The following is a 22,736-nucleotide window of genomic DNA, read 5'->3' as shown; positions in this document are numbered from 1 at the left end:
AGAAACTGCTTTGAAATACACCCTTTTTATGAAAAATGAAAAATTTAGGTCAACATAGTAAATCAGTTTCGACATCTAAAGAAGCAAACGAAATGTAAGAATATTTCCTTGCAGCGTTGCCTAAATGTCGTCTTTTGATAACTACACTTTCCTTTTGCGAGCGAAAAATTCTTTTAGAATACATATTTTTAAAATATAACCAACTACAGGGTAGTTACATAAAAATCTTATATCAAAATACCGTTCTTTATTCAAAAAGTGTATGCTTATTCGACAAAGAACAAAAAAAATATTTACGATATAACTATTTTTATGAAAGAAACCAGACTAAGTTATCCCTGTCCCTAGACTACAATATGTGTAAGTTTTCATGAAAACTTACGTCACGATAACGTTAGAGTAAATTTGACATTTTAAAAAAGTTTAGTTTGTTTACAAATTTAATAGTGGCACAGGGCGCGTTCAGACTTTTAGTTTTCTTAAATCCATGAGTTTTAGGATCTTTGTAATCAGTAGATGACTGATCTGATCCATATTATATAAGAAGTATGAATTAGTTGAGTTAATAAAAACGGTCATATAACGTGTTTACCTAATACAAGATGAACTTCTTATTAAAATCCAATTTTCCTTATTCTTTTATGTTTTATTTACGGGCACATGCGGCTTAGGTGCGTGTGGATATTCTTGGGATTCCGAAGTCACTTATCACAGTTATCCGTGAAAAATAACATCATTGATTAGTTTTTAATAGTTATTCTTTGTTTGTTCTTGTGCGACCCTTTTGACAAAGTTAAATTTTACCAACGCTACGCGACGCGTATCGAATAAAGTAAAACGAGTCGTTTGAATTTTGCATGTGATGTGATGGCTGTATCTGATTTTATTCAGTAAAAACTATGATAATGGTTTACTCAAAAACTATTAGCGTTACGGTTTCACAGATAATATTCAGAGACAGTGTTTGACAGTTACACATACGTAATTTGCGATGTAAATGTACCTACCTAATAACTATAACCTATAAATATTATACATCTAAATAATTTGTGAAGTTTTTACATTTTTGTATTTGGTTGCTATGTGTACAATATTATGTAATGAAATAAACAAATAAAATAAATAAATTCACAGTAAATAATGTACCTACATCTAAAGCCTCTTAAGTATTATTTCGGTTAAGTCATTTACACGTTGTATATGGGAAAGTGAACACGGCAACCAATCAACTTTCAATAAACTACCAATTGTCATCTTGGAAATGTCTCTTAAAAAGTTCAAAGTTTGTATTAAACGTAAGCTTATAGAAAAGTCCTATTATAGTATAAAGGACTACGTAAACGATAAAAAAGCTTGGGTGTAAATTATTGCTCTAACCAGGTTGCTCTTCTAATAATTTAAAATGACATTGTGAGATTGATTTTTGGCATAGAGTTATTTGAAAGGACGTAGAGTATATCTAAGTGGTGGTCATGGTGGATATTTTAAATTTTTAATTTAGTTTCAATATAGAATTCAAATAAAATAATATAGTGCTTGTGGATTTCAGGTTGCAAATAAAAAAATTAAATTCTGCCATTGACCTACTTATCTTTATTGAACACTTAAATAGCAATAAAGAAGGAAGATTTTCTAGGATTCGGAAAAAAAATTATTGGTTTGGACTTGAGATTCCACTGTCAAGTTTTGCAGTTGGCCGTGGAAAATGACATCATTCATAAGTTTCTTAGCAATAATTCTCTGTTGGTGTGTCATAGTCCTTAATTCTGCTGCGACATTTTTGCCGAATATATCAAATTCGTCTCGGTTACGCTCTATTTTCCTGGCTATATAACTAAGGATCTCGTTGGTGGGCTCGTTATTTAGCACACCCTCGCTGTAGGGCTGATTTGGGTTTGCCCGCATCGGAATTGTATTAGGCACAGAAACTGGGTCCGACTCCCATGTTTCGCGTACCGAATCCAAGGAAAAATTTGATACCTGAAAGAAAATAATTTGCCTTAGTACAAGATACACTCTGTAATTGCTTCGAGCAATAAGGCCGCCTTTGCGAGCCTCATATATTGCACGACTCATGATGCGAAGCATCAGAGAGTGCTTTACGATCGAAAATTTTTTTTCGCCTCATTTCGGCGGCTATTTTTATTATTATAGCCTTGTTAGTTCCCGGAATCAAGATATTTTGCATATTATTGTCGAGATAATTTAATGGAGATTAATTCCATACTTTAAAAAATTGATTTACTGCAATAGAATTGGAAAAAAACACCAAAATAGGTCAAAAAATTTTCCTGTCCGTCATGTGTGAAACCCGAAAACACTCTTAACTTGTGAAAAAAACCATTATTTGAGTTAAATTTAAAAAAAAAAATTCTAATCGACGATTGTAGGTCACTGAATGCGAATGATTAATTAATTCAGTGTAGTTTAATTGCAATTAATAACGAAACGAAAACTGCAAGACTGTATATCTATATTTATCAATGTAAAATTAACATGGATGGTGATATATCTATATCTATAGATATTATGTACATTTTATTCCACCAGGGGCGCCTGTGCATCACTTTCCTAGTACAGCTGTTTTAAATTTTTTTTTTTTTTCTTTTTTTTTTTTCATAATTAAATGAGCATTATGAGTCGTGCACTTTTGGATTTTCCAAATTTATTTTTCTGCAAACTACTTCTATTAAAATGCAATCAAATCAAGATACACTTTATTGTACACCAAATTCGAAGAACTAGAACATAAAAAAACAAAATAAAAATAGAAAAGGCACAATAGGCGGCCTTATAGCTTAAAATAATAAATATAAATTACAAAAATGAATAAATAATAATAAATAAAATAAATATTACTACTCCTTTACGCTTACTATTCCTTTACGCATGCGTTTTATAAAGTGTTTCTTCTTCTTCACCTTAAGATTTGTAAGTTCCCTAATCATGGAATCGTGTACCTACAACTATAAAAATAGTAAAAAGTTAAAGTGAACTAAAAAGAGTTCCAAGCAGATGTAGCCGCCGAGAAAGGAAGGAATATGCTCTATCTCTGTCTATGATATGGAGCTACCCTTTGTGTGAGTGGGTTGAAGCCCAGAAAAGGTAACGGTGGGTGTAAAGCGCCCTTTAAAAAGTGCTTATAAACTAGGTATTAGTAACTAATAACTGTGAAATGGTGATAACTTCTAGTACGAAAGCGGTCGTTCGATTGCATACAAATAATAGTTAACAATTACGCGTTCGAATAGATACAATCTTACACTAGATACTCTGTAGTACCTGAATATTAAAAAAAAAACTTACTATAGATTTGACGGAACCCTCGTCTTTAGTGGTATCATGATCATCACTATCACTGACGTATTTTTTTATTTGAAGTCCCTGAACAATAGGGAAAGACTTTTCTGATGTACTGTCAGTGATGGACATTTCAGATGAATTGTTGGACATTTCGAGTACATCACTACTAGACTTTTCACAGATGTTGTCAACATTAGTCATTTCAAACGTACCTAAAATAAAAATATATTATAACTCAAATCCACAATAAAATACCCATTAACATCTTGGAGATTTCTAACTACTTTCTTGTATTAAACGTAAGCTTATAGAAAAGTCTTATTATAGCTTGGTTGTGAATTATTGCTTAAACCAGGTTGCTCTTCTAATTATTTTAAATTACAATGTGAGATGGCGATAACAAAAAGAAAACACCCGGCTAAGTTTGTTGTGAGCTTCTTCTTAGACCCGGACGCATTTGGAAACCTCGTAGTTTTAGTTTTTTACTTTACAAATATGGTTATCGCCATTACCTCACTACCGTATAATTCTAATATAATGTACGCATCAAAAGTGCCACCTCTGGGCCTGATTGAATAAAGATATTTTTGACTTTGACTTGACTTTTTATAAATATAAAGGTTGTAACGTAATGATAAATTACCGGATACTTCAACCATAGTCGCACTCCTCTCATACTTCTTTCTCTACAGCTCTCTGTCCTCTCATACAGAGGCTTTTGCGGCTCTTCTCTTTTCGAATACTTTACTACCCGAGGGGCGCTAGTGTTGCAAATTAGATAAATAACACCAATTTTCCTAACATAAGAAATAAAACATAATACCTCACCTTCCATATTATAGTTTAGAAACTCAAGTTCCTTGTAATACCACAATTTTGGTACGTAGACATTTTTTAACGATTCCACTGTCTTCATACTCTCAGTCACTTTCTTTCTTTCTTTCCTATGGGAAGCGCGTATAGACTGGAGTTTCTTTCTTACGTCAGTGACAGTTATTTTAGGGTCGACACTCCTCGCGTACTTTAGTAGCTTATTATAAGCCTTCATTCTGGACTTCTTGTTTCTATACTCAGGGTTCATAGTATTCCATAGACAAGGGTTTTTTCTAAAAGCGTCTATGAATTTGGCGATAAACTCGTGACTATGGAGCCGTAGATCCATATTTGACGAACCGATCTAAAACAACAAAAAATAATTGACAAACATACATATACCTACAATGTGCTGTCCATTAATATATCTTACATTATATGTATATATACCGTAAATATATATGTACCTACCCAGATTCTTTAGGTACTTCACTAAATTTACAGACAACATATTCATTGATTTAATTTGAAATTTCGTAGATTTTTAAAAGCATATTTAAATTAAAAGATATTAAATTATTTAGTTACGTTGAGTGAAGTTACGTTACGTTATATTAAGTACCTAAAGAAGTATACTCATAAATTTGTGACAGGTGGACGGACGAAGTCGCATCATATGGGTTAGTTCTTACCTCTCTCTTGAACATCATAGATGCATTATCACACTTATACCGTTTACAATTTGTGTCGTTGCTGAAAATAATGACGTCAAATTACACCAGTGACATAAACTCTGTGTCTCTCTTTTTTTAGGTTTCGGATGTACCCACGATGATGTAGCTGAAGGCTTGCCGGTGCCTTGAAGACATTTTAGAACCGTTAACCTAAGGATAATCCTCCTCTGAGGATATTACCTGTATTTCTATACATCTAAATTTAAACAAGTCTCTTTGCAGTAGGCGATTTTACACCTCTCAACTATCTATGCTTTTCACACATCGAAACATTTATATATTGCAAAACTGTTCTTAATTTAAAAGTCTTATATACCTTAGTACTGATTTTTAAATATTCTATATCTGAAGATATATCTAGCTTCCTCGATAAATAAATCCAACATTGAAATAATTTCTCAAATAGAACCAGCTGTTCCGGAGATTATCGCGTTCAAGTAAGCAAACAAACTCTTTAGCATTAGATTTGTCCTACTGATGAATGATTTATTTTATTACTAAAAACTATATTATTATTATTTTATGCTTAATTAAATGGTGAATAAATACTTTTTTTGTAATTTTCACTTCGCAGTTACAAGGTTATATCAATAATTTAACAATGAATGCCAAAAATGTATTCTATCACCGGCCGAACAGAAGGTATGTTGTCTGTGTAACGTTAGTTGGCCACGCCAAAGTAGCCAAACTATCGAAACTGACTGCGCAGAACACTAAATACGAACCAAAACAGAAGTGCGCAAGCGCAGCTCTTATATAAAACTACTAAACTGCGCGTTTCCTCGAAAAGCCAGATTTACCAAATAGCAAATATACCTATGAATGTTCTAATACTCACTAGGAAACGAGCAATAGTGGAAAATTAGTATAACCCAAGCACAGAAAATAATAGCAGGTATAGGCACCCGCTCACGGCAAATACACGTTTCAAAATGGCGGTTTGGCTCGCGCTTGGTTATCGACCCGCGGTCTAGAGTGCGCGTGTACGGCTCCCTCCAAACAACAATTTATAAGTGGCGCGTTTTGTAATAATCCTTATTACTGCAGCGTAAAGCTGAAAATGGTTTGAAAGTATCAAAGCAACAGGCGTAGTAATTCTGCGAACACAAGGTCGATCTCGAGAGCGTGACTCGTCGGGCAAAAGTGGCGCGACGTTTTTTAATATTGTGGTTTTATTATTTGAGTTTGCTTATAAGTGCCTTATGTTGCGGTTATGGATATGAAGCAAGAAATGCATCTTAATCACAATATTTTCTATGACGAACGTGTGTAAAACTCCCACAGTTTCCCCAGGAACAGCTATATCTAAATCTTTATAACAGTTTTTACATAAATCGCGATTAAGCAAGCAACAATATGTTCAAGCATTCGCTGTTATAAAATACAGAAATTGTTCATTGAACAGTAAAAGTTCCTTTAACCTAGTTAATTTAATTATACTCTTTATTTGCACACTAAAAGTTAAAAACAAAAGAATAATAAAAAAAAACACAGACAGAATCAGTATAGAAAAGGCGGCCTTATCGCTTAGTAGCGATCTCTGCCAGGCAACTTAAGGATAAGGAAAACATGTGGATAACAGAAAGCAGGTTGTGCATAATTAAAAAAAAAATACGTACGAATAACTACGTACTAATACTTGAACTAGATTACACAAATAAAATAACAAATAATAAATAAAATCTATCAATATATATAAAAGAGAAAGTGTGTGGGCTCCGTATAGGCTCCGAAACGGCTGGACCGATTTCAATGAAACTTTCAGGGAATCTCCGGATTGACCTGGCGAGTAGTCCTGTAAAGTTTGGTGACGATCGGAGCACTCCTATTTTTGAACTGTCAAACTGTCAAATACAGCTTTTATTTACTATGATGATATTCTTAAGTTGGGTGTACATGGGTGGAGATAATGATCTTCATCCGCTCGAGAAGAGAAAAATTCGGAGAGAAATAAATGATTTAATATATTATGAGACCAACATTTAAAATTTAATGATGTAAGTTTATTTTTTTAATAAAATAAAGCAAAATCTACCCCGGCGAAGCGAGCTGGGTACGCTAGTATAATATAAATTAAAAAATACTACTTATAAATTCAACTAGGTAATACTATATACTCTTAGTAGCAATCAGTATCTTAAACCCGCTGACTGTTACCACCGTCTGACAGTATCACTTAGGTAAATCACATTTAAAGGGAAGACCAAAAGCTATCCCTGTACGAAGTATCAGTAATATAATATTATTTATGTTTTCAATTGAGCTAACAACAAAACGCTATACGACGCAAATATCCTCACAATTTCCGATTTCATTAACGTTGATTGCTTCTGCGCTCGAGCGAATAAATTTGCCTATTTTGAATGAATTCCGCTCTTCCCACCATTCAAATCCACATTTTATAACGAGCTATTCATAATAAATAGTTGACGATTACCATAATTCACATCGTTGCTTGTAATTTTATTATTTAGAAGATGATATCTTCTATGATAGAGCCTCTGGGTTTATTGCGACATGATCTATCACATGGATCGATTACGACAGATCGAAACAAGGGACCAATAAAATTGTCGCACACTAGTATTGTCAATAAATGAATGAATATACTTTTATTGGTGATGGACCAGCGCTTGACCACAATCTCGCCTCTTTTTTTGGCTGCAATCACACTTGATGGTAAGTGATGATACAGCCTAAAGTTGAGCGGGCTTGCCTAGAAGATGCCTGTTCACTCTGGACTTGAAGGTATTCATATTGTAGGTACTGAGGAAAATGGAAGCTGGAAGGGTTACCTTGCGGTGCGAACCAGAAACGAAGATGCAAAGATCCTTACGGTGCCCCGCTGTTCGATGGTAAAAAGATGATGGGGGACTAGATCAAACAGTTCTTGAGCACACTCTCCGAAATATATCTTATAGAATAACGAAAGGCAGGCAACCATGCGCCGATGCTCCAAACTCTGAAGTATTTTATTAGCTAAGTCACCGATGAGTTCACCTGATGGAAGGACGGATGTGGCCCGAGATGGGACGCGCTTGTCTCGAAGCACTCTTGTGTTCAAGATACCCAGGTTGTAAGAATTAGGAAACACAGAACTCGGAAGGGTGCGGCGTTCCTAACCCCAGCCATGAAAAGTAGATGCAAATCGCTTTGTGTGAGTTTTTGGGATAGTAACAACCATACGGAAAAATATAAGCAATGGCAGAGGCAGTTGGTAACTATTACTACCATCTACTGCAATCACCAATCCCTCTGCCCAATGCTGAATAATCTACTGCGTTGTTCAACGTTTACTTGTAAGGCCTTTTAAACTTTACAACCCGATGTCTAAGTTCGGTTCGATACATTCTAATCTATTTCTAGCTAATGCTTGCCCTCCCCATCTTTTGAATCCTTACAATTATGAAATAAAGATAAGATCATAAATGATTTCAGATACCTACCGGATACCTCTCAACGCTCTACCTGAGGTTTTATACCTGTGATTGAGTACTTATTTTGCCTGCCCCTTGAATTACAATTTACATTATCTATGGCTATAATGCGAAGCGGCGCTGGCTCAGTGTGTAGGATTTCAACTTTACTTTCACTTCGGCTGCCGAGTTCGAATCTCAGCACGCACGTGCTTTTTAAGCAATTTAAATATCACTTAATTCAACTGTGAAGGAAAACATTATGAGGAAACCTGCATGCCTTAGAATTCACCATAATGTTTTCAAAGGTGTGTGAAGTCCACCAATCCGCACGAAGCCAGCGTGGTAGACTACGGCCTTAACTCCATTTAATTGTGAAAGGACACCCGTACGCTGTAGTGGGCCGGTAATGGGTTGATATGATGATTAGGATGCCTATAAAAGTCCGCTGCTAAAGGCCTCTCTCAACAGGCGGGTATGTAGATAGTCACCACGGATTGTTGATCGCAGTAGATGGTACTATAGTCGTAAAAATGTAATAGGCCCGTTTTGACATTTGTGCAAGACCATACAATGTAACTTGGAACGAAACTGAATGAAACAGTAAAATAAAAATCAATTACATACAGTGTTTTAAAAAATACGTTTTTGGGACGTTAAATAATATGAAAGAATATATCGCGAGTATTCTTTTTGCGCTTACTTTATAGTAGCATGCAATCTATAATTCTTGCGAAACGTTCCGAAAACAGTTACGTTCTCAGTCTTTTTTTTTTATACTAGAGCTGTAACCATTTTTTTACTGAATATCGAAATTAAATATTGTGTAGTTATCTTTACTGCAAATAATGAGCTTGGTTCTCAAAATGGGTTCTAAATAATGAGTCTGAGTCGATGTATCTGACCATGCGGTACATGACTGAAGCGTCCCCGCGCGCACTGCGCAGTTTTTCGTTTCTCATCTTGTAAAGTTGACTGTGCGCTCGTTTAAGTTTGATATATATTGTTTACTATTACGTTAACTACGGCTCTTCTATTTTGGACATTAATTTAAACAAAGTGATTTGACTCGATTTTTGTGTTTGTTGTTATATAGTACTAACTCTGTTTCAACATGTTGAAAAGTGGACGTATAATCAACAGCCAGTCACGCGTATTGGTTGTGAAGTTAAAGGAATACTTTGAACGAACGAACACTTTACAATACATAATAATATCAATCAAGTACTAATACAAACTTGAATTGATTTATCGTGAGTATCGAGTCCCGAGTCTTATGGTTCCATAACTAGTTACGTCGCGATGACAAATGTCAAAACGGGCCTATTACATTTTTACGACTATAGTAGCACAGAATACACTGTCCACCATTATATTCCCTTAGTCGCCTTGTAAACACCCGCGGGAAGAGGGGGGTTGGAGACAATTCTTAGACCAGGCGCGTTTAGTACCCTCAAAGCTTTAGTTTTAAGTTGACGAATTTAGTTATCGCCATCAACTCACTTTTGTGTCATATTTTACATATTGTAATGTTCGCATCAAAAGTGCCATCTATGTGCCTATTTGAATAGAGAAATATTTGTCTTTGACTTTGAGTAATATAATTGTATTCTGATCTGTCGTTATCCCCAATGCAATATTACTACATTTATAATTATTTATGCAATGTATATAGTTATCTATATATATAATAATTTGCAAGATAGACTATATGAATGTAATTTTAAATACATTGCAATGATACATTTTGGCAATCTAGCGTTAATTATTTTCCAATAAGGAAAATGAGCAACAAATTTCGTGTATAATATAATTGGCTCGAGCTGGCCTGACCATGTAATTTATTGAACGCCATTAGCAAGTATTGAATTCTTGTAGTAGCATTGTTAATAGTTTATACTATATAGGACCTTTTACAGATAACGAGATTGAACCACTCTTTGAATCGTTTATAGTGGTTAGGACTTCGGCTTCACTTTCGGGGCCGAGTTCGAATCCCAGAATGCACCACGAACTTTTCTAAGTTATGCGCTTTTTATGCTATTAAAAATATCACTTGCTTCAACGGTGAAGGAAAACATCGTGAGGAAACCTGCATGCCATAGAATTCTCTATCGTGTTCTCAAAGACGTGTGGAGTTCACCAATCCGCAATGAGCCAGTGTAGCCTAATCTTTTCACACTGGGCCGTTATGCTGATGAAAGATATTTTTGACTTTGACTTTGTCTTTGAAATGGCGAATTACATTTATTCTTCACAACTCCCTCAACATGAGTATCAAATGATAGGGCTTGTTTAGTAAAATAATGTAAACTATATTGAATGTCGGGGTATTTTTAAATTCATTATTTATATTGAATGTTTATTACAAAAAGAGTATCGAGGTTTTCATTAATATATATCGACATCATTAATAAAATAAAGCTTAATTGGATAGGCATATCTTTCTAGCTTAATTTGATAGGCTCAGTTTTATTATAAGTACTTATTGTAAGGCGTGGGTATTATATTATGCGCGTGCGGTCGGCGGTGTCCTTGGTCCGTTGCTATAGCGCCGCCCGACCCCCGCGCAGTCCGCTTGCGAGCGTCAGCACTATCGGACGTACGCGCTCAATTGTATTAGAGTTGTGTTCGTAATTCCAAGTTGATTGTGGTGTATGTAATTTATTTTGTGCATTTTCTATACAATAAACGTTTACACCTGTCTCAGTATATATTATTGATATTATTATTATAAGTGCAGATAGATTGCTAAAAAAAAATCTCAAGCATGTATTTCCTCACTATGTTATGAAGATTATTTACTCTTAAAGTAAGTGGTATTTTATTGCTAAACAAAATAATGTTAGAGCCTTTGAGACAAAGCTTTTTCTCTAATAGACCTCGGCTCAAAATACTTCTTAAAACTTTGCTTTGATGTAACTTCAAAGCAATGTTTCAAGAGGTATTTTCTGAGGTCAAAATATCATTAATTATCAAGCTTAATAAAAAAAAAACTTTTTGTTCCCTTTTTGCGTTTTAACAATACAGAAAAACATTTTTACCTCAGTGCTTGTATGAAAGCTCTCAATTTTTAAATTCAGTCTAGAAATTTTATTTTCGGCTTTGAGCCACAGATTTACATATTATTTGTGAATTAAAGTGACATAATAAACGTATGAAGTACATATTTGTTTAAAAATGACAGATATATTACAATGTTTCCCACAACAGGAAAATGTTTGTGTGATGAATATGAATGGTTTTCAATGTCTGGGTGTTTATTTGTATATTATAATTATTTATATATATTTTTCATAAAAATGTTATCAGTTTTCTTAGTAACCATAACACAAGCTTTGCTTACTTTGGGGCTAGATGGCGTTGTGTGTATTGTCGTAGTATATATTTATTTATATTCGCTAATTCTTTTTTTAGAATATACCCGAATAAATATACATAGAGTATGCCTGAAGAAGTCTAAAATTATCATTTTTCTATTCTTCCATACATATACAAATATACAATTCGTTATAATACTTAAGAGTCAATTTGAGTTGATTTGATGCAGACGGAGTTGCACGGTCAGCTAGTATATCTATGGATACAATATATTATTAGTAGTAGGACAGCTGACAAAACTCGGCCGTGGAAGTACCGCCATGCTTATTTCTGTAGCCAATCAGCAATGTGTCTGGTTCTGAAGAGTATAGTTTGCAGGTGTAATAACAGGCTCATGATGCTTAGCATGCCCTGCGAAGTGTTTTCCTGTTTATAGACGATAGTTATCCACTTACCATCAGATGAACCTTTTATTCATTTATTTATTCAATTACAATGTCATATAGATTACATAATTATTATACTTTCAAAAGTAAATGTCTATCTATTTGACGGCCGATTTGCGCAGTTTGCAGCGACCCTGTTTTCTGAGCCCAAGGCCGTGGGTTCGATTCCCACAACTGGAGAATATTTGTGTGATGAACATGAATGATTTTTGGGTATTTACCTGTCTGTATATTAAAAGTATTTATGTATATTATTTATAAAAAAAAATTGCATCAGTCGTCTTTGTAACACAACCTACGCTTACTTTGGGGCTAGGTGGCGATGTGTGTATTGTCGTAGTATATTTATTTATTTATTTTATTTATTTATCTAATGTATACATTTGAAATGGAACCCTGTAAGGACGCTGTAACCAGATTTCAAGGCGGATTTATTATTATCATTAATAAAAAATATTTTCATTTAGAAAGTCGTTATTATAATAAGCTTTCCTAAATAAGTAATGTTTTAATGTTTTTGTGAATATGTTTATAATAATGTTTATAATACTCCCTTCATTGGGTAGTTGAAATAAAAACGAAATTGCGTTTCTGTGAAAATACAAGAAACAACATTTAAAGCCCTTACTTCAGGTCGTAAAATCAAAATAATTTCTTCTTAAAATAAACTTTCAGAAAAGGTTCGATATATGAACGCGAGAAAAGAGTTTATACTTTCTTTATCTTTTATATGTTCCAAGATTTTGTTGTACATTTTTATGCGCATTCTGTTTGGACCGGTGCTGTGGATTTTTAATTTAGATGGCGGTAGGACCAAGTTGTGCTAAATATTCAGGATGTTTTCTTACGAATTTAAGAATTTCTAGTATGTATATGTAAGGCAGGGTCAATATTTTTAACGATCTAAAATGATGCGCACAGCTTACCGTGTTTTTTTAATATCTTTTAAAACGAACGCATTTTTTTTATAGTACAAAAAGTTGTTGACCATGAGTTGGTTCTGAGTATACAAATAATATATCTATGTTTATAAAACACGAGTTTGTTTCAGCAGCTCAAATAATTGTAGGTAAAAAGCTTTCCTGTGTTTTTCAAGGAGAGCAGATAATCCGTCTTTTTGCTAAATTATTAACGGTCACTCAGGCTTAGCCGAAAAATTCTAAAACAAATATGTATTCGTACCTAGCTCAAACCCTTAAATCTTTTCGGGGCCTATAAGGAAAATATTCAATGAAAATAAAATATGTGATCGGATGGACCTGTAATAACTAAACGTACGCGTCAAATAAACATAATCACTTATATATTTTCCTTTTACATTCAAAGAATTCCAAGTGATTTTGGTTTGTAGCAAAGAAAATATTTTATAGAGGTTAATTTGAGCTCGTCAGTTTACTTTGTCGGATGAACTGTCGCCTGTCAGGCGGGTAGCAGTGTCAACAGTGGGACTTCCACCCTCGTCAACGTGTCAACTAACGTGCGAACTGGACAGTTCCCTTGCCCGAAGTTATTTAAGAAGTTGCAAATAAAAATACTCTCCAATTACCAATTTTTTTTTTATTTTCACTACAAGTTATTTTTTTATTTTTATTTATTAAACTCTTTATTTGTACACCACTACGAAGTTAGGAAAATAAAAGAACAATAGAAATACAAAGAAAGAAGTAGAATACACAAGGCGGCCTTGTCGCTTAGTAGCAGTCTCTGCCGCTCATCTTGTCCTAATCCAAAGGTTGCCTACCTATGGATTAGGACAAGATGAGCGAGCGCGGACAGGTGTAAAATTACGATAAACCTACATTCAAATAGCTAAATACAAATGCATAAACAAAATTGGACAAATACAAAATATAAAATAATAAACTAATATAAGTACACTCAATCATACATAAATACTTAAGAACATATAGATGATAAAAGTAAACATAAACAAGGTATTAAATTCGTCATTAATGATCAAGATAATATGCTTTCACCGCTTTTTTAAACGTTACAAGCGATTTTGCCTCACGTATATTTAAGTTAGCCCTTGTTGTAATAAGACATCGCAACGGAACACTAAATCGCTTAGCGGCACGTCTTTGTCGGTAGGGCGGTAACAAGCAGTAGCGTGCACTTCATATATGCACAAAAGCACTGCATACCCTATAATTTAAATATAGCCCGTATAAGAGGAGGATTTTTCCATTTTATGCAATTTTCCTGCTATATGCATACCCTGGTAAGAAACTCAGTGCACGCCACTGGTAACAAACCCCAGCCGAAGCTTTCAGACAAACATAAGTAATTAAGTTATTTAACTAGGAGGCTCAGAGCTCGCGTCTAGTAACCATCTTACCGACAAAGACGAGGCACCAAGCGAATAAGCGTACCGGAACGATTTCGCATAAAATCTATCCTTTACAATCATCCTCCCATAACTACCTTATATCTTATAAATTCTGTCCTCAATTTTTCCCGTTATCACACCCTTTTACTGATAGCTTCCTACCTTGAACAACAGTATATGTAGGTAAACACGACATAGCGCAGTAAAAACTGATTAGTTTAAACTGCCAAAGCAAGATAGCCCGCGACTATCTAAGATTGTAGCATCCCTTACGATCAGATGCGATTTTTATTAGTGTTTTCACCTACACTTGGAGGAATTAACAATTTTTATAAATTTTAAAATGCATATAAAAATTTTCGGAACCGACAGGATTTGAAACTGGGACTCTGGCAATCGCGGCCTGAGCGCTTTCTCCAATTAAGCTACGGCTCTCCATTGCGATTGCGAGATGCGATTGCATACAAAGGTTAACTTGTGGAATAAAAAAATGTTAAGCTCTCCAACTGCAGCAGCTGCCATCTTGGTGGAAATTGACCCTAATAGTTGAATCTTTGTATTGTGAATGTGACTAGGGTAGCATATAGGTATGTTAGTTTGGCACGGTTCAAATCTTAGGTCTTTTGGCGACGCGCCAAAGGATTTAGGCGGGCGGGCGTTACACCAAAGGCAAGTTTAGCCAAGAAATTGACCCCCGATCCGCATAGCCACCTAGTAAATATACCGTATGTTTGCACAGAATTTGGTTCTTGAAAAGGATTTTCTTTGCAACTTTTTGGCTTATCTCGCGAATATCTTGTTTTAAGACTCCAGTTATTAAGGCCAGTATTCGTAAGAATATTTTGCTGCTTTTCTTTGATAGTGGCACAACTGAAAAATAAATAGGTTGTATTAACTATTTCGCACTTAAAAAAAAAGTTCAAGGGCAGTGAAGTTGTACCATAAAAACGAACATCGATGATGTGACGCAATCTCTATATAGTCCCCAGAGTGCGATGAGCCGATAATAAGCCCAAAAATTACTCTTTAGCTATGGTTTATGAGGAATTAAAGCTTTACCTTTTATACAGACACAAATAAAATACTTGCGGTACTATTAGCGGTGATAGCCCAGTGAGTATGACTTCGACTTCACCTTATGGGGGCGAGCTCGAATCCCGCACGCTCCTGTAACTTTTCTAAGTTATGTGCGTTTTCATGAATTAAAATATCACTTGCTTCAACGGTGAAGGAAAACATCGTGAGGAAACCTGCATACCTGAGTGTCATCCATAATGTTCTCTAAGGCGTGTGAAGTCCAATCCGCACCGGGCCAGCGTGGTGGACGTGGAGGGCCCTAACCCCTTCTCACTGCGGGAGGAGACCCGTGCCCTGCAGTGGGCCGGTAATAGGTTGATATGATGATGATTACTATTAAGGAATAACATTTTCTGCAGTAGTAGAGCAGTGTTGAGAGAGCTCGCCCGGAGAAGTTTTACCACCATGTTTATTACTGCCCGTAAGCAGCATTGTTCCAAGGCTGTGTTTCGGTTTGGAGGGGGTGGCTGCTGTTTAATTACAGATACATGAGGCTTAACACCTCGCCTCAGGTTTATAGACACAGGGCGGCATATTGCAGGGCGTGTTCCTTGCATGCCCTGCTAAGTGTTGCTCTGTTTCTAGCCCATGGTTTCCCACTTATTAATTAATTCATTATTACATTTTTTTTAAAATTGTAAATTGATGAAAAACAGCAATCTACTAAGTTTCTTGCCAGCTCTGCTCGGTAGAATCTACCTTCCAAACCGGTGGTAGAGTCACTACGGACAGAGTAACTTGACATTTCAAAAGTGCTTATAAACTAGGACTACTTGAAATTAATGAATTTTGGATTTCAATTTGCAATGTTGTCGTAATTGTTTAAGCTGCAAAATCGTGCATCGGTAACAATGGTCGTTTTTGTTAATCCATGTGTAGTAGTTGTGGGTGGGCTACCTATCTCTTTACCAAATTTCGTCAAGATCGATATTATCCTCCAAAATATTACTCAGTAAGTTGATAGAACATTATCGGAAAGTAACATCCATCATTCATTGAACAGTAACTTTACGAAGAACAATATCGGATAATACTATGTGCCTGTGGTGACTCCATAGTAAAATGAAGCAATTGATTTTTCTGAAAAACTAAATAATTATAAGTTGTTATTTTTATTCTATTCTAAAACAATTCCTATTTTTTTCCTTGTATTCCAATTTTTATAATTACAGATTTAGAATTAAAATGGTTAACTCAAAAAAATTTTATATACCTATATCGGATCCGTCACTATTCTACGACTATGACGATATAGTTCCAAAATCCACGGTCCTGGGCCACTTGTTTCCAGCGGCTTCCAGCAACTCGCCGAAGCCGCTGGATTGAGGATTTTTCAATAGATTGTCGTTACCAAAGATTATCTAAAACATCATTGAGAAATAAATAAAAGACATTTACTCATGCTTACCACTAGTTAAACAAGGTTATTTATTTTCATGCCATTCTGATGTTACAGAGTATCAATAGTTTAAACCTATCGATTAGGACCGTATAAATCTAAGGGTACGTTCAAAATAACAATTTGATCTTAGCGGAACGTTTGTAAACGAAATTATTAAAACAGAATTTCCAATACTAAATCAAGGATAATTAGGAAATAGGTCGCCAACCGTCTGCCAAGCGTGATAGTTATGGACAAACCCTCTATTGGACTTTTAGGCTTTTAGTCCAGCAGTGAACTGTTATAGGATATTGATGGAACTGATATAAATTATCAAAAAACACACTTCGATTGCGATCGTGCACAGATAACATAAAGGATTTACCTCTAGGATAGCCATTAGCTAAAGCTAAGATTGGACCAAAACATAATTGAGAAATAAATAAAAGACAAATAACTCACGGTTAACTCCAGCCCAGTATCCTGTAGGTATAATGGCCGGCCATTTTGCTGGCCGCTTGCCAGAGTGGTAGTAGTGCTGTTATGGACTAATAAATGAAGCGTTATTCATAACGCCGGGGCAAAATTAATATGTAGTGACCAGGACGAGCTCGGGCGGTCTTTGATAAATTAACGTCATGTCTGTAAGTGCTCTTATGACCAATTAAATTTTCGTGGCTTTTTGGCTTCCCTATTTTACCACTGACGCAAAAGACGGGTGCAATTACTTCTAGGTTTTCTTCGTGAGTTCTTCGTATGTATTTCGACGACCTTCCTGGCGCAGCGGTGAGCACTGTGGATTCAAGTGTTCAGTCCAGGGTTCGATCCCCAGCAGGAAACATTTATGAATTTATAATATCTCAATTTTCTCTGGTCTGGCCGGGTGGCTTCTTCCGTAGCTTGTTACCACCCAACCGAACAAGACGTGCTGCTAAGTGATGGTGGTGATTAAGTGTTCCGTGACGATGCCGCGTAGAAACTGATAAGAGGTTTAATATAACTGCCATACCCCTAACAAGTTAGCCCGTTCCCATCTCCAACTGCATCATTACTCATCAGAAGGTGAGATTGTAACCAAGGGCTAACTCGTAGTGGAATAAAAAAATTAATCTAAGTATTTAACATACACAAACATGTTTTTAGGTATCGGCGCTGCAATCATGTCTTTTATTTTTATAACTATGCTAAGAATCGACTCGAAAATAACGGGAATGATTGTACGGTTTCTTCGTATGGTATACGTAAAAAATAATCTTTAAATTCATAAAACTTTTTTTTTTGTTTTATTATTATGTTTTCGTGGTGAATGCCTGTGGAACATATGGGATGAACAAATGATTGGTTTTCAGGTTTAAAACGTTCAATTGTTGGGAACATGCCTTCTCTTATAACGTAAAAGGAATTCGAGTTTATATCCACCACGCAGTTTTAATGTGTGATGGTGGGCTCTCACGATAATCACATGCCAGTGATGGTAATCGAGACCTTTTTTAATGAAAAAACTTGATAAAGTCAAGACCGGAGGTCATATCAGAACACAAGGTCATAGTTAGGAAATCTAGTATAAAATATCCTGTAGTTATAGATCTGACGCAGGATTCGAATCCAGAACCTTATAATCTCACGCCACTGCGTATGCATAGGGTATGCACTAAGCGAGCAGAAGATATAAAATCAAAAAATCTCAAGGTATAAAAAACTTACGGATCGGCATTGTAAGAAACGGCGGGTAGGCTTTATGAAATTCTTACAATATTCGAATTAGCGTTAAGTATTATCTGCATATCCTGTGTATACCGTATGCATACCGTATGCACGCCACTACATATAGCCCGATGAGGTAGCTAAACCTTGTTGTATAAATAAAAACATAGCAGAGAAATAAGAAAGTGCCTTTATCTATTCCGAGACAAAAAATCTTACACCCGAGCTTTGGTCTTTGTCCGTTAATATTTGTGTCTAGGTTTAGTACCTGGTTTAGCGTCCAGGTATTCGATTGGATTTTGGCTCCTTGCCAGCAGATTGAGCGGATGTTACAACACTAGGAAAACCGGGATTAAGTTTTGCTGAGGCGAGGCGTTAAGTCTTATTTATTTCCAGGATACAAAATTCAATACTGACTACATTTTTTTTGTTTTAATAAGAACGAACGTTTGGCTGGTTTTTTATATTGGATAATATATTAATTAACAAGGGTAACGGTAACTCTTTACACAAGGGCGTAAACGGAACGTATTACTGAAACTCCGCTGTCCGTGCGTATGTCTGCACTTCTGTCACTAGGCTGTATCTCATGAAACGTGATAGTTAGACAGTTGAAATTTTTCACAGATTATCTGGCTAGATGGCGCCAAAAGATCTTGCGTCGCGCGAAGTTTCCAGAAATTATGACCATATGTAATACAACTTCCAAAGTTGCATGGCTGGACTTCGGTCCCCGCACCAACACACACCAGCTCGTAGAAGTGATTATTCACGGACCAAGTAGATGGTCCACTCAATGGCTAGTGGTAAACGATCACCCATAAACAGAGCAACACTTCACAGGGAATGCAACATGCCGCTCTGTGTCCATTAATTTGAGTCGTAGTTGTTTAGCTTAACGTACCTGTAATTACACCGGCAACCACGCCCTTCAGACTGGATCATAGCATTGAACAATGCTTGGCGACAGAAGTAGCGATAGTACTTCCCCAGACAAGCTGTGTAACAAAAAACGACTATAACAACCTTATGTAGTAACAAAAAAACAAACACTCTTTCTCATTGACTATATTTATTTAATTCCACGATGTCAGCCTATGACTGCCTGGTGTTAAGGGGTGATACTGAGTAAGGTGTCTTTGGGGGAAACTATATAAAAATATATAGACGATGAATTGGCGCAGTGGGCAGCGACCCTGCTATCTGAGCCCAAGGCTGTGGGTTCGATTTCCACAACTGAAGAATATTTGTGTGATGAACATGAATGATTTTTGGGTGTTTACCTGTATATTTTAAGTATTTATGTATATTATTTATAAAAAAAATTTGCATCAGTCGTCGTCTTAGTACCCATAACACAAGCAACGCTTACTTTGGGGCTAGATGGCGATTTTATTAACAAAGTATATTTCCTTTAACATTATAGAATAGAATAGAATAGAAAAACTTTATTGCAACACAGCCAATGATGATTTTTCATTGTTTTTTTTTTTTTTACAGCCAATTTTTTCCTTGTGCATAAGAAAAACACAAGGAAAACAGTAATATTACTATTAATGAAATCCGTATCGTACCAGTACTTGGAGGCACGTCTTTGTCGGTAACTATCCAAGACTCCCACCAGATTAGACCAGAGAAATTTCAGAAAACAATAAATTCCCACTTTGCCACATCAAACACGGGACTTCCATCCTAAAACTCCAGCGTTCACCGCTGTGTCTAGAAAGTTATATTATTAAGGAATAAGTAAACATTTATAGCCAAATGGTGTAACAAAAACTAAACCTACCTAATAATTTAGCGGGTCCGCCCAACGAGGTATTTCCTTACAAGTTGAAAAGTGGCACGCGATGTGATAAATGAGCTTTGAATGACAATACTTTTTTTTTACAAAGCATTTTAACCTATTTCCATTCAAGGACTTGTTAAGTGTGTCAATTTGAAAAGTTTTAACGACATAGTACGTACGTTCCTACTTTCAGGATCCTGTTATGTTTTTTTATAACGATTGATTTCATATACATATAAATTTAATATAAATTTAAAGATTTTAAAATAATAACAGTGTATGGTCAGTACATCTTTGAAAAATGTATGTATGTTCGGAAAACATTTCTAAATTTAAGAAAAAATGTGAGTGCAATAATTTAAACATTAGAAGTAAGAATAAACTTACAGGTTACGTAAAATTCGTAATTCGTCTAAAGGAAATTCCATACAATTCTACAATAAACCACCCATTGACATCTTGGAGATGTCTCTTAAAAAGTTCTAAGTTTGTATTAAACGTATGCTTATAGAAAAGTCCTATTATAGTCTAAAGGACTACGTAACCGATAAAAAAAGCTTGGGTGTGAATGATTGGTCTAACCAGGTTGCTCTTCTAATCATTTTAAATGACAATGTGAGATGGTGATAAGAAAATAAATCGCCCGGCTAAGTTTGTTGTGGGCTTCTTCTTAGACCAGGACGGGTTTGGAACCCTCGTAGCTTTAGTTTTAAGTTTACGAACATGGTTATCACCATCATCTCACTACCGTAATGTACGCATCATAAAGATATTTTTGACTTTTGACTTTGACTATACAGTAGTCAGACCAGCGTTTGACTGACCTATGGGCTTCGCTTTGATAAGTTTTTCGTAATACTAGATTATATGACATTAAATATAATACATTAAAAACTAAGTCTTACGTATCACCAACTATTTACTATTTATGATGGTACCAACTATGTATATTTTATTATTTCAAATAACACAGTTTAACAAAGGCTGGGAAAGCTCCAGAAAAGAGCCCAAAAATAACGCAATATTTCATAGATTTTCCCATAAAGAATTTCTTGGAAAGTCGCTACGTTCCCAAGCCTATTTTAGGACAAAAGTCCAGTAAAAATAATACTTCTTTTGACTACTAAGAATAAAGGAATGAGTAGGTTTCTGACCCTTTATACTTTCAAAGTCAGTAAAAGGATTCTGTCATACAATAAGGATAAGCGGCATCAAATGAAAATTGTTTATTTTATTTTCTGTGTTTATGCGCAAACTATATTTTATGTTTTGGGTTCTATGACGATGAAGTGCGATTACTTGAAGAGGGTTTCATCATCATCATCAGCCAATCAATGTACCTCAGGGCATATGTCTCCTATCTGCTAGCAGAGAGTAGAACCACCACGCTGATCCAATGCAGGTTGGTGGGCTTTAACGTTTATTATCATCACAACTGGAAAATGTTTGTGTGATGAACAGGAATGTTTATCAGTGTCTGGGTGCTTATATGTATTTTATGTATATTATACATCACAAAAAAAAAACATCAGTCATCTTAGCACCCATAACACAAGCTACGGTTACTTTGGGGCTAGATGGTGATGTGTGTATTGTCGAAGTATATTTATTTATTTATTTATCATAAAGTAGTGCCAAAAACCGTGTCTGACGGCTTAAGGTGTTATTATACGTGGAACCGGGATGAACCAACCAATATTTTTTTTAATCCCTGGCTGCTTTTGAGAATTCCTTGCTAGAAGACCCACGTATCAAAATGTTTGGTCATGACATGAGAGTCGAACCAAGAACCTTGTGATTCAAAGTGCTAACTTTAGCTATTGCTACCGAGGGAGTTGGTACTTAGATATTTTATTTATCTCCATGACTTTATTTATATTTTAATCCATTAAAATCATTTCGCTGTAAATGTTATAAAAGTCAGAATAAAGAATGCGTGGTTAAAAGAAATTAAGATAAAAATAAAGGCCCAAATTGTTTAAGAAAGTAAAAGATAAGCCTACAGACGTAATATCGAGAAGAAAATTAAATGGACCATGAAAATAATTTCTCTCGCTGAATTTGTGTTTTATTTTTCCCTTTATGTTATATATAGAACAACGTCGTTATAAACGGGCAAATTGTAACACAATTTTTTTTAAAAAGGCTTATAAATCCAATAAAATCTTTCATCAACTATTCAAACTTTTGGGGTGCTTTAGAAATCCTATAGATTTATCATTAAAAATAAAAATAAAATAAAATTTCACGGTCTCTACCATAACAAACAGACGGACAGTAAAAACTTAAAATAATTACTTTTATTTCAGATTAAAATATCAATAGAAAGTGATTATAATCCAGACTCCTACTTATATTAGGTTGGGGAAAAAGTCTTTTCGCATTACAGTATGTATGAAGTTGTAATAAAATCTTTTTGGGTA

General features: G+C 35.2%; 1 protein-coding gene across 2 annotated transcripts; it reads right to left on the bottom strand.

Moving 5' to 3' along the window:
- Positions 1 to 1,573: 1,573 nt before the first annotated feature.
- Positions 1,574 to 5,770, bottom strand: LOC120631563. Of its 2 annotated transcripts, XM_039901198.1 has the most exons (5): positions 5,689 to 5,763; positions 4,809 to 4,869; positions 4,132 to 4,480; positions 3,307 to 3,515; positions 1,574 to 1,980 (listed from the first exon to the last, which is right to left on the bottom strand). In XM_039901198.1, exons 2-5 carry the CDS (start codon positions 4,824 to 4,826, stop codon positions 1,633 to 1,635), a joined length of 924 nt encoding a protein of 307 aa, XP_039757132.1. In that variant the 5' UTR covers positions 4,827 to 4,869; positions 5,689 to 5,763; the 3' UTR covers positions 1,574 to 1,632. The 2 variants fall into 2 exon arrangements, with proteins under 2 accessions (XP_039757132.1, XP_039757133.1); XM_039901199.1 differs by lacking the exon at positions 4,809 to 4,869 and having other exon boundaries at positions 5,689 to 5,770.
- Between the last annotated feature and the right edge of the window lie 16,966 nt (positions 5,771 to 22,736).

The sequence above is a fragment of the Pararge aegeria genome, chromosome 18, assembly GCF_905163445.1.
Source record: "Pararge aegeria chromosome 18, ilParAegt1.1, whole genome shotgun sequence".
In the NCBI taxonomy this organism is placed as follows: Eukaryota; Metazoa; Arthropoda; class Insecta; order Lepidoptera; family Nymphalidae; genus Pararge; species Pararge aegeria.
The sequence above is the reverse complement of the archived record's forward strand: the minus strand, read 5'-3'. Positions and strand labels throughout refer to the sequence as shown.